The 13,859-nt window shown below is 37.5% G+C and overlaps 1 protein-coding gene across 1 annotated transcript in view; it reads right to left on the bottom strand.

Moving 5' to 3' along the window:
- TMC1 (transmembrane channel like 1) overlaps positions 1–13,859 on the bottom strand; it is a 72,391-nt gene that overhangs the window by 38,520 nt on the left and 20,012 nt on the right. Inside the window, exons 5-6 of the mRNA XM_062599787.1 lie at positions 4,890–4,980; positions 3,208–3,289 (exon numbers count right to left, since the gene is read on the bottom strand). Coding sequence (XP_062455771.1) covers positions 3,208–3,289; positions 4,890–4,980 — 173 coding nt within the window. The remainder of the gene's footprint in view (positions 1–3,207; positions 3,290–4,889; positions 4,981–13,859) is intronic.

Raw genomic sequence — 13,859 nt, 5'->3', positions numbered from 1 at the left:
TTCTCTAAATGTTATCAATATGCCTGCTATATCAGGATAAGACCTAACTTCAGTTAAGTTAATGGCTGCGTTTATGCTGAAGGAAAACAGCTCACAGCATAGTATCAAAAGCAGTAACTGAGGATTATATACAAGTTTTACCTCTAATTTCTTTGGCCTGAAAATTCAGCTTTAGTACCATGGTCCTTCTGTTGGAAGGAGCAGATCCTACCTACAAACATTTCCCTTTTAAATGAGCTCATCTGCCTGTTGAAGTACAACAAATGTGTGTGTGTATGTATATGTTCTAGTGGACAAAATTATCACAGAACAATCAAACTAGTTTAAACATGCCAAAGGACACAGTAATATGGAAAGAAGCCATACAGATTGAGCTCTGTGGTGGAAAACTGAGCCAGTGAATTTTGTTATGTTCATATGTTGGCAGGCTGTCAAAAGAGTAGAGGACTGGTATTCTGTTTTGGGGCTGTCTCCCACCTTATTTGTTTTTTTAAATGTAGATTTACTGTGTGATAACTGAGCTACAGATCTGTTTGCAACTGATTTTTGTAATATACATTAGCAAAATTGAAAGCTCTTTCTGAAAACAAAAGATTCCCAACTCTTCTTAAAGAAGAACTTGCAATCTCCTTTAAATCCATTTCCCCTTCCTACCAAGTCTATTGTCACATGAATAACTAGGACCACTGTGGACACTGCTTAAAATTTCTTAATATGCAATATGATACCTAATTTTAAACTCTGACAGGATGTTTGAAATAGCTGAAAACTCCAACCAGTCACCTAGAAATCTTTCTGTCTCCCTTTAAAGATACTTAATAAATAATTACATGCTAGGCAGAAAGGCCAATCTTTGCTTCTTCTTGTATATAATCTAAAGATTATCAGAAAGCAATGATGTTACCAGATAAACAAACTCTTCTTGTGCAACTCCAGATCATTCTTCATTTTTTTTGTATAACCTGCACAGACTGAGCATTCATTGTATATACCAATGATTTTCAAGTCTTTGTTTCAGACTGGCTATGTGTCACAGATCTTTGAGGCATCCCATACTTAACTATGAGATAGATTTAAATGGAGCATTTTCTTTGATGTCAAGTTTTCTTAATTTTAAATAATCCAGGAAGATTGAGAAAATTAAAGTCATCAAATGGCTGAGAACTTTAAATATCCCAGAAACAGACTGAGAGAATATATTTCATATTTTCACTTATCAAGAGATAAAATCACCATTTTCCTACCTAAGACATTTTTGTTTTTCTTCTGAAAATCTTACCTAAATTTCTGAGAAGTCTTTGTCTATTTTTAATATGTAATACAAAAGCTATAAAATCAAAGGAATCAAAAATGATAGAATCAGAGGAATTAAGAAGAAAAACATGAATCATCAGAAATAATTATTCCCTTCTATCTTTAGACATAGAAAATAAAGCATTACTGCCCATCAGGTACTGCAAATGTCCTATCTCATTCCTACTCCCTCTCACAAATGGAATTCCAGGAGCAGCACAAACAACCTACCTTACCAGTCACAATCTGACATTTACTGCTTGTTTCACTATTCTGTCTCCTAAAATGAGCTATTATATGCACAGTGGGCCACGTGCCTCCGCATTGCCCTATTTTGCCACATGAGACTACAGTTTGTGGGAGCTAACATAAATAAGCACTCGCTGCAAACATAGCTATGTTTAACCATGGTATCTGTCTTTTAAATAATGATCCTGGTGTCCAGTCATTTTCTTCAACCTTTCTTGAGTTTTTTTTGGTAAACTACAGAAAGAGTGGTTACGGGTAAGTTGATGCTAGCACCACCACCAGGATTCTCTAAATTGTACAGTATGCCACATTCAGCACAACTTGTGTAAAGAGAATTTTAAGTTACCAAAGGACCAAACTGTAGTTTAATTGCACTTCTTAAATTACTAATATTCAAAATACAGGATTGTTTCTGCAAGAGAAAGCAACTGCAACTCACCTAAGCAGTGAGCTGATCATATAGAACAAAATGTAACAGAAGAGCAAATTCACAATCTTACCTCACCAGCTTATTAAAAGTTATTATCTTACTGTGATTTTGGGAGCTTCTAAGTGACAGTAAAAATGTTCTTCATTGCAAGAGCAAAAAATAAATAGATACAGACACAGGACTAGAAAAAATAATTCATATTTCACAAGGAGAGAAATGTGGTTGTTAGAAGTTATTACTGGCAGAACCGCTTGTGCCAGGACTACTCGCATACAGAACCTAACAGACATATCACTCTCACAAATCCTCAAGGTGTCCATTACATGTCCAGACCAATAAGAGACCACATAAATGTTGCTGCTGGGTTTGAATTTTATCTACATATATGCAGCAGCTTCTCCTAAGCTCCACTCTAAACCAGCCTATAGAACATATGGTTGAAGGCTTTATATAAGTTATTCTCAAGGATTCTTTTGCAGTCCAAAGCTCAAAAAAATTCACAATTTATTATTTTCTTGTTCTTCTGTCATTCTGGTCATTGTATTTTGATACAACTTGCATCCATAAGGACCAAATCAGTCTCTATCACACTCTCAGCTGAAGCTCATCAGAGTCATAGCTTTGCTAAGGTACCCATGAAGTCAAGCCAAGTTTCCTTTAAAGAGAAGGCTGGACATTAAATCTGTTACTGGAAGTGGAACATAAAGCTGACTTGTGTAAAAGAAATGCTCTCAAACATTGCTGTGGTACTAACTACAATGTTTTGTCTACATTTATGCCTAATATATGATGACATCCAAGATCACGATTTTTTCCTCTGTGTTGTATATTGTTGGAAATGACAGAAATAATGCCTAAAGATTCTCTTATATAAGGCTCAAAATGATGAAAAAGGTCACAGAAATAATTACATAGGACAAAATGAAATGAAGGTGGAAAATAGCTGTATTCACAGTTTTCCATATTTAATTTCAGTACTGGCTTCTAATCTATTATCTGTGTGTTAGGGATTTTTGTCTGTAAAGTGACTAACACAGTCTCAAATATATTTTCAAATAGCTGTAATGTCAAGCTCAATAAATATTGATGAAAAAAGATAAATTCATAACATTTTATACTTTACATTTGATATGGACAGGTATTTTTAAAATATAAAAAATAGCTTTAAAATTCTCATATACCTCAGCGATATGATAGTAGGTACTATTCTTTTGTTACCTTCTACAAGTACTTACTTTCAATCTCCTTAATTTTCATTTCCCAGGGTATGCAGGCTGTCTTAAAATTCTCAAAATCTCTTTGAAATTTCATCCATTTCTGAAAGGGTCACAGAGAAAAAAAAATACAATCATCTCAGTATCTGCATGCCCACTTCTGGTCACTGTCTTAGATCCTCATGGGAAGTGGAAGGAGCCACCTGTAGTTGAAGTTTGTTACTGTAACAAGCAATACTGCTAGCTCTGCTGGGAATTATCTGGAAAAAATATATTTTAACTATTTCTTCTTTGAAATTGAAAAAGCAGTAAGGCTGACTCAGGCCAGAGCTCCATCTATCCCTTATCTAGTAGCAGCCAAAAGTAGGTACCTGGAGAAGAGGATAAGAGTATGTAACACCTCCTTCTTAGTGCCTCCCAGGTGCCAGTCTCTTTCAGCTCTCAGCTCCTAAGCCAGATGGGGTTATTACATATTTCAAAACCCTTTGATGGGTTTTTATGCCATGAACTTTCCTTGTTACCACTTGAGCCAATGTAACCCCTTAATCATCCACAGTATCCTTTGGCAAAGAGAACTGCAGCAGAAGTGCTAGTTTGTGAAGAACCATCTCCTTTTGTTGGTTTTGGATGTGCTTCCTATTGGCTTCATTTGAAGCCCCCATTTCTTCCACAAGAAGAATGATTAAATAATCCCTTCCTTTCATACCATTCATTTTTGAGAATTGTTTCTGAGAATTTAATTTGTTCTCCCTTTTGCTATTCAAAATTCAAATCTGGAGCTCAAGCTGTGCTATTTAATTGTAACTACTCAAACCACTATTTTATCTATTGGATAAGTATAACTTTTATAATCAAGCTTCTTGTGCGCAGCTGAATTTGAAAACCTAATTATTTTTTGTGAACATTAATACTAATTGAATGTGACTGCACAAAAATGCATAGTCACAAAAATGTGACAGTTGCCCACAGAAAAAACAGTTAAACTAAGGGCAAACCTGGCCATAGCATGTAGTCCTGTCAAATATTATTCTTACGGTGTTTCTGCATAACATTTGAGTTTGGAGCAGGAACATGTTTTAGAAATGAGTCCCAATTTACCACACTTTGTTTTGCTTTGCTTTGCATTGCAGAGTGGTGTCAGAGCATAAAACTAAGCCAAGAGATGCACTCAAAGTGCATTAATCCAAATCAGCTGCTACTGGACAGTCCACAGGATCACACCAGACTTGGCCCAAAGTGAAAGCTTTCAGGACATATGTAGTGTGGACACTGGGTTCTCACCAGCAACTGCTTAGCCTTCATTATGCTCCTGCTGAGCAATATGGGCTGACACAGCCCTGGAGTATTGGCTCAAGGAAGATGCCAATCGCATTTCTGCTAGGAGAGAAAAGGCTCTTTCTGATCTTTCACGAAGGGTTGGCTCAAGGAAAACACCAGGCCTCAGGCTTTGGATCCAATTCACAGAGGAAAGCCAAGGTACACCCGTATGAAATCAAACTCAAAAAAACTTGACTTTTGTCTAGATGGTAAGTCTCAGTCAAACTGCGTGTTTGCATTGGAAAATCTGCACAGGATAGCAATGGAAAAAGAGTTAAAATGCAAATAAAACAGGGAATTTTATTTGGAAGCAGGTGGACATATGGCAATATCTACCACAGGCTCTCTGTCTGCATTACATGAACTTAATGAAATAATATATTTACCTTGGTCATCATCACTTTGTATGCATAGAACTTTTTTCCTTTTCCTTTCCCAAGGGCACCTTCAAACTTTTCAACAAAAAGCTGGGCTTCCCTGGGAAAAGAAAGATACAGATGATATGTTTGTAAACAGGATATTGTCTCTACCACTGTAATACATTTCTTTGGTGTGTCCTAACCCCTTCCCCATCACAGATTTTTGTATAACATTGTTCCTTACCAATACGCAGAAAAGAAGCTCTGAGAGGTTGTATTTCACAGAAGACTAATCATAGGTAGTGCAAAAAGAAAATGGAACTTGAGTCATTGCTCTAATTCAAATATATTTGCAGATATCCAGTTAAGGTTATCTAATATTTGTAGTTTCAGTCTCTTTTCTTAAAAGTCCTTTTGCTTCATTTATAAGCTGTTACTCATCTTTTGAACCACTGTTTTTGTCCATCTACCTAACAGAAATTTATTTGGTTTTATTATTTTTTTCAGAGGTTGTCCTGGTTCCTCTGTTTTTGAGGAGCAATTTAAGACTGGTTTTAATTCAGCCTTTCAGAATTTTTGTGTAAATCATCTTTAATAGTACTATTCTCAATCATTTCTTATATGTGTAGCTTCAGTGACCCCCACAATATTACTTTTCACCTTATAAAGATATGGAAATTAAATAATGCCCTAGTGATGCAAATATGAAAGGGAGATCTTTTTAATCAGTTTTAAAATGCTTGATGTCCATGTATTAAAGCAATAAATAGATGAGATCAAGAATGTACTAATATTTCTTCCATTCCATTGTCTCTCTATGTAGAAAATATGTCTTAAAGGCCATATGTGTTGATCTAAAACACTGGAAGATAAAGTAGGATTTCTTAGCCTTAAATGTATGCATCAGAGTGAATAACTGCTTTACCATCAAGTGAGACAATTGACAAGCATTTTTTATTACATTAGTTATCACACTATGTGCATGGGGAAGAGTAGAGAATTAGAAAAGTGTTAATTGTTACATATTTCTTTCTAGAAGCTGTGCAGATAAGTTCGCTGAGTGAAATTAAATATCATGCCTATAGCTCCATCCCACAGATTTAAGCCACATGAGAAAGTGAAAAGATTGTGTCAAACTGCAAAACTTAAAAATGACATGCCATAACTGAGGTGATGCAATATAAAGCTGCTGAATCCATCATGTATTCTCCAGGAGCCCTCTGAGTACAGAGCTGCTCTGTTGCCTTCTGTAGTTCATATCTTCACCATACCGGTGAGGCACCAGCTTGAAAGTCGGCTCTTCTAGTGGTCGACATGCCTTTGCCACCATCTGAGCCCCAATTTTCCTCTTTGGGACATAGGTTAGCAAAAGTGAAGAGGCACACACTAGAATGTGGATCCCAAGCCAGTCACTCTTTGTTTTTACGTAGCAGAAGGCACACAAGGCACAAGGCACAGATGGAAAAATAAAAGACCCCGCTCCCTCATCACTACCACCGTCACATATCCCATCAGCTCACTCCTTCAAAGTGTTCTTCACAAACTGAGTCCATATCTGTCAAGGCTTTAGATCTCTTTTTCTGAATTTTGTTCTTCCAGATCATGTGTCTTCTGGATCTTGGAGTCTGACCTTTCTGTGCTTTAGCTATCTTTGCCTGACACTAACTGAGCCCTTAGATTTTTGCTTTGAGACAGTCCTCTGAGTACTTCAGAGATTTTCTGGCTAAGCACTAACATCTCATCCTTTCATTTTAATTTGCAAAAAAATCTGCTTTTAAATTCTAGCCATCTCAAATAAATTAGAGAAAATCGATTCTTCTAGCTTCAGGAAATCAGTGTTCAAGAGTCCAGCTTAAATCAATGTCCTCAAGGTTTAAAATCTTGCACTGTTTGGAGAGATATAAGGCAGTTCTAACAGATGGCAGCTTCCTTGTAAACTCAGGAGTCAGTGATGGAGTAGTACCATAAAAGCCACCAGTGTAAACTGGGCTTGTACCAATCCCTCAAACAATCATATCAAATTTTTGACTTAAGAAGTAAGAGAAAAATCTCCTACCAACAATTGCTGTAACTGATTCAAGCACTGGAATGAAGAAAATCAATGTCACTCCAGTCCTCAAAAAGGGCAAGAAGGAGGAACCAAGCAACTATAGGCTGGTCAGCCTCACCCTCATCCCTGGAAAGGTGATGGAAGATCCAAGATGATCCATGGATTCACCAAGGGGAAATCATGCTTAATCAATCCAATAGCCTTCAGTGATGGAAAGACTGGCTGGGTAGATGAGGGGAGAGCAGTGGACATTGTCTACCTTGACTTCAGCAAGGCTTTTGACACTGTCTCCCATAACATCCTCCTAGAGAAGCTCTGGAAGTGTGGGTTAGACGAGTGGACAGTGAGGTGGTTTGAGAACTGCCTGAAAGGCAGAGCTCAGAGGGCTGTGCTCAGTGGTGGAGAATCTAGCTGGATGCCTGTAGCTAGTGGTGTCCCCCAGCAGTCAGTACTGGGGCCAGTCTTGTTCAACTTCTTCATCAGTGACCTGGATGAAAGGACAGAGTAGCTCTTCAGCTAGTTGGCTGATGATACCAGTCTGGGAGGAGTGGCTGATAACCAGGAGGGCTGTGCTGCCATTGACAGGGACCTCAACAGGCTGGACAGATGGGCAGAGAGGAACCTCGTGAAGTCCAACAAAGGCAAGGGCAGGGTCCTGCACTTACAGAGGAATAACACCATGCACCAGCACACATTGGAGGCTGACCTACTGGAAGGCACCTCTGTGGAGAAGGACCTGGGAATCCTCATGGACAACAAGTTGACCATCAGCCAGCAAAGTGTTCTTGTGGCCAAGAAGGTCAACAGCATCCTGGGGCGCATGAGGAACAGCACTGACAGCAGGTGGAGGGAGGCGATCCTCCACCTCTGCTCAGCCCTGGGGAGGCCACATCTTGCGTACTGTGTCTAGTTCTGGTGGGCTCCTCACTACAAGAGAGACGTGGAGCTACCGGAGAGAGCCCAGCATAGGGCTATGAAGATGATCAGAGGGCTGGAGCATCTGCCCTATGAGGAACGGCTGCAAGAGCTGGGCCTCTTCAGCCTGGGGAAGAGAAGACTGAGGGGGGATCTTATCAATGTGTACAAATTCGTTAAGGGGAGGGTGCCAAGGGGTTAGGGCTGAACTCTTTTCAGTAGTGCCATGCAACAGGACAAGAGGCAATGGGCAGAAACTGAACCACAGGAAGTTCCACCTGAACGTGAGTAGGAATTTCTTTCCTGTGAGAGTGCCAGAGAACTGGAACAGGTTGCCCAGAGAGGTTGTGGAGTCTCCTTCTCTGGAGGTATTCAAACCTAAATGGATGTTATCCTGTGCAATGTGCTCTAGATGACTCTTCTTGAGTGGGGCAGGGAGAGGTTGGACTGGATGATCTCCAGAGGTCCCTTCCAACCTCAACCATTCTGTGATTCTGTGATTTGGTGAAGAGGTTCATGAAAAATTACTGAAATCAAAAGCTACAGAGCCATAGAAAAATTGTTCCTCCAGTCACTGATTACACATAGGTTTGCTGCAGAACATTAAAATTTTCAATTTTTTTTAATTGAAGCAGTAAGTTAGAAATTCAAGAGAATAATATTAAAGCAACCATAAGCATAACTAATCCTCCACAATGTTGATGAACACATTTTGCATCTGTAGTCTTAAATAAGTATGTTCTGCTATAAAATTAAGCTAAGCCAGAACAAGAAGGATCTTTTCCCAATAAGTCATTAAAAAAAATATTTTCAACTCTGATTTCAAGCCATGTGTTCCCTTGTGTGCAATATATTCTTTTTTTTTTCTACACACACAAAAAAATTATTTCTTATCCCTCTCTATCTCCTGGACTCTACCAAATCTATATTTAAAATACTCTTTAGAGTGGTATATAAACTCCTTCTCTGTCTTCAGGCTTTCAAGACAGACCAAAACCTTGCTGTTTGATACAGATCTCCACAGTTAATATTGCTGACTTTCCTGAATGCTTCCTTGTTTTCACTTTGCCAGTGGCTAACTTCTCCTGTCACCCTTCATTCCGTCTTTGCCAAAATTAATCCCCTCTAATTATGACAACAAGGTATTTCAAACAAACAGACTATAGCTGTTAACATTGCCCATTTCTATAAAGTAATAGCCAAAATCTTTATCTACCAGGTAAAATATAGTACGTGCTGTATGACATTATTATGCAGTTGAAAGAAATGTCTAATTATTTTGTAAAATGGAGAAGAGTAAAATCCCTTTCATGTGTCAAAAGAGTTACAAGCATGTCTTACCTTTTTTTGCATGTAGTGGATTTCTCTTTACCAATGATATTTTAAAGAGCGTTTTCATACCAGAGAGTATGAGGCTAGGTCTCATTTAGAGAGACTAAATGTCATAAGAAAATCCCACCACATAGAAGCATATAGAGGAGTTACGTGCCTGATAGCATCCTATCCATTAGCTGTAGCCAGGAATATTTGCATGAGTAATTTACAGATCTTATTTAATCGGTAGTTAAATGCAAATCTCAGTAATAATTTTATTCCATGCAAAACTCTCACTGGAGTTTTAATGAAATATGTGACAAGCAAATTTATTGCAAACGTAGAGCTTGAAACAGGGTCTATGGGTAATGAGGCAGAGAATGTCTGTTGCTATTATGTGCAAGGCAATAATATGGAAAGCATTACCACCAGATGATGTTGAAGCCATCAAACAGAATGTGTTTTCCTTCTCTGCCTTGTACTTTCTTCCCTCTCTCCATGTGAGTCCCACTGGGTTGCTCCTGACTTCTCTGATTTGTAGGTTAAGAAAAACTTTCCCTCATTTTTGCTTAAGCGTCCTGGCTTTAAAAGTTCAGTACCAACATAGCAGTATTCACTCATGGAATGGTTTTGCAATGACCTTTTTATGTCCGTGACACATGCTCTTTTTTGTTAAGTACAATCCACTATGTCATTTAATTCAGATTTCTACCTTGATGTCTAAACTAAAAGACTTTTACCAAACTTTATCCTTTCTTCCATTTCTCTTGTACTAAAATAAAATATGGAAGCAGAGGGAAAGACTGAGCAGTAAAGAGGAGCCTTAAACCAGGGGTCCTATTTTAGATGCCTTATCAACAATCAAAAACCCCAGACAAACATATGCACACCTGCCTGAGAGTAATGCAACTTAGCTAACATGAGGACGTGTCAAAAACAACACAGAGAGACAAAACCGAGCTTTGTAATCACTGGTATCATGTGTTATAGGTAAATTATCTATATCACAAGATAGGCCAAAGTGTACCCCGTTAGCTAACTGTGAATTTAAAGAAGCTTCAGAGAAACCTTATTAATTGAATTACCAACACAAGGAACTACTAAATGTTGCATGGGGCCAAGCATTATTGTCCCAGAGAAGCCTGAGTTAATTATTAATAGTAGGTGTTGAGTTACAGCTTCCAAAGTGCTAGATGTACGGTACTTTGAGCACTTCAGCATTGCAGAGAGAGGATGAATTACAGCTCTCAGAGGTTGTTGCTAATGAATAGGATTCAAGTGTATTGCTCACATTTTTCAGTAACAGTTCAGAAAGGTTTCAGTCTCCAAGACCTTAAAACTCATTAAAAAGAAATGTCGTATTAATATTGATCACCGAGGACTTCTTCAAGTCTTGAAAAGATTGGCTCAAAACTGACCACAAAAAAACTGTTGCCAGGCAGGGGCTCACTTGAAAACCAGTTCAGCAGAAATAATGGGCAAATTATAGTGTTATTTAATACCCAGCTGGCTTCACGAACTGCCACACTGGCCTCAGGGACTGCCAGTATGTTCGTAGTAAAAGAATTGAAATACAGATACACTGGAGTATAAAAAATACAACATCCAAAGAAGAGACATTTCCTCCATCTCACAAAGGCACCTTATGAATCTTTATTTTTTGTATGCTTACAGAAAATTCTGTTTTCATTTGATCTGTTTTGATGGATAATTTGAGTTCTGTAGTAAAGCAAATGGCATTAAAGAAAAATATTTTAAAATCATTGTACTATATTCTGCCCCGACTCTTGAAGAAGAGACTGTTCCTTAGATTATTTAGAAAAACTAAAAACTCCTCCTGAATCTCTTTATAGACTGTGTTTAATAGGGAGTCCTTTAAAATCCATAAGCTTGACATTTCACTGCCTTCTTTTCATAGCACTATTTTGTTTGTTTTGATAGTTTTCTAATTGGCTTGATGTACACCTCTAAACTGAGACTACTATTAGCGCTTTTGTGGGTCCTTGTGTACAATTCTCTGATTACATGGTAACTTAATAGACTTCGTTAATAGATATAAACTGCATGGCTGCTAATAGCCCTTCCTATTTTATAGCACAAACCTTTATGTAAAATGTGGAGTATACTAAGAAGGAAAATAAGATTCAAGAGCTAAACACAGTAGCACAGCTTTTTAAATCTTTTCATTAATTTCATATCTGTGCAAAATCTATCTTGGAGAAGGCCCAGAAAGGAGCACAATTCTCCAAAGTAGACTCTCAGCTATAAATTGGTATAGCTTTCCCTGGAGCTTTTCCAACTTGCAGCAACTGAAGCTGTGGCCCCATGAGTTTTATCTTTTGCATCATTTTCTAATTCAGAAAATGTCTTGATAGTTTAACTCTCTTTCTCTAAATCTCATTCTGGTAAGAAATGACTGATGGCCAGCTAATAGCTCTTCAGCTAATTTGGGCTGGTTAATCTCCCACAGATGAGGTGCAACACCAGCATTCATAAACCCTGTAAACTAGCAGGAGAAAAAGTAGAGGACCTTCTGAAGGAGGGCATTTTTCTATGAAAACAGAAAAAGCGGGGCTCCAGCACAGACTGCTCTGTCCTTTGCTTGAAGACTAACGCGTTTATGATTAGGGACGGAGGGGTGGGGGGAGATGCTGATTTCTATTTTGTGTCTGTCTTTGCCTCTGCCTCCTCCTTCCCCTCTCCAGACCTGCAGAGGTCTCAGCATGGTGTCACCAGTGGGGCTGGAGCCTAGCAGGGACAAGTGTGCCCCCATCTGCAAACCGCAAAAGAAGCAGCAGCTCCAGAGGCTTATCCTGACTCATGGGTCTTCCGAGAATAATCAGAGGCTATTTGAAATGCATCTTTTAAATGCAGGAATGTAAACTAGAAATTAGATCTGATCTAATTTTGTGGTGCAGCTCAATTAAGAGAGCCATTTCAGCAATAAGTATATAAGTCAGGTTTCAACAGAAGGTATTTTTGACAAAGCAACCAGTTTGGTGATTGTGTTATAAAATTATTTACTGATTTACACATTTCAGAACAGAATAATGAAGGAAAAGGTGTTTTTACAAAGCAGTCACTAGAGCTGCATAGAAATTGACTTTCCCGAGAGGAGAGGAGAGGAGAGGAGAGGAGAGGAGAGGAGAGGAGAGGAGAGGAGAGGAGAGGAAAAGATATACTCCCCCAGGAAAATCCAAACATTTAGTTTCAATACTTATTCATTAAAAAAATAATAATTTTATTATAGTTGATCTACATTTGGACAAGAAAGTGGGCTTGAACTTCAAGAGTAAGAGGGTTGTTCATTAGGTCTTTAAAATGCTTTAAAAATGCTCCAACAATTTTAAATTTCTTATTCATTTTTTTAAAATGGACAATTTAGTGAAAAATAAACTCTTCCTTTAAAAGATTTGCTTTGACAAATTAATATTTTCAGATAAATAATCTTTAGATTAAAAAAATCCTTAATAGCCCTATTAATTACTTTTCAAATAATGTGAGGTTTTTTTTTCTCCTCTTTATCATGAATATGTAAACAATCCCTAAGAGTTTCTTGGGAAGTTCTTTTCTCCTTCTTGGAAAAATATAGGTGCTAATAGAGAACAAATATGGAAGTGCAGTTTGGTTCATGGCAAAGGCCATTCCTTAAAATGCTGGGGAGAATCCTCCTCCAGTGAAGCATTTCCCATTTGTGGAAGCTGGAAGGCAAATAATAGGAAAGTTCATTCTTCTATCTTTTTTTTTTTTTTTTTTTTTTTTTTTTGCTTTTTCTTGCACATCCCATAATATTCAAACATAGGCACAAGCAAAAAAGCAGATGATACAGGGAAAGAACAATAATTGTTTACCAAAACCTTCAAGAGTAAGAATGATTGAAGAGTTTAAGACATTTTAAGCCAGTTTGTGCCCATTTTTCTTACATACAGGAATAATGCTAATCTATCAGCCTAACGATTCCAGAATAACAGTTAAATAACGTCCTTTAATCCAAAACAAATTTACAGATATCCTAAACTCTACTTATACATGTTAGTAATAAAGCAGCCACTGCTATAAAAATATTAGTTCTTAGATTTTAAGCAGTATAAATACATAAAGTCTCTCCCTGCAACACATTTGGACTTAGGCTCCAGAGACCCTGTTATACAATCAAGACTTTAGAAAATACAATCTATATCTGTATTATGGCATCTAAATGTTTGGTTTTGATTTTCCTAAAGGTACTGAGTACTAATAAGTTCCATGATTTTCTTCTAAGAAACCGATGCAAACACTTAAACACTTAATTCTCAGCAAATATGTTTGAAAACATGACTAAATATTATTTCCTTTATATTTTTTCTTCCAGCAGTTTTCTGGATTTATTTATTTTTATCTGTCAAGATATGCTTGATTCTGTGCGTAACTAAATGAGATTATCCAGAAAAAATAGTGACTATTTTTGGAATGTTTCTTGATAGAGGTACATTGCGGTAAATGTAATTCTACTGTTAATAAAAGTAAATTCAAAATAAAGAAGCTATTCTGAAGAACTGTCATTTCCACTTGATATACATATTTCTCCAGGACAGATAAGCTACTAAAGTGCTTCTAAGCCTACTTCAAAAAGAGTTGCAGCAAAGTATAGAAAAAAACATTATTTTGCAAAACTCGCAGACAGTGCGTTGATGCATATTTTGTACTAACATAAACCTTCTGATGTGAGCAAATCAAAT

The sequence above is a fragment of the Rhea pennata genome, chromosome Z (genome assembly GCF_028389875.1).
Source record: "Rhea pennata isolate bPtePen1 chromosome Z, bPtePen1.pri, whole genome shotgun sequence".
Classification (NCBI taxonomy): Eukaryota; Metazoa; Chordata; class Aves; order Rheiformes; family Rheidae; genus Rhea; species Rhea pennata.
This window is presented reverse-complemented; position numbering and strand designations above follow the sequence as displayed.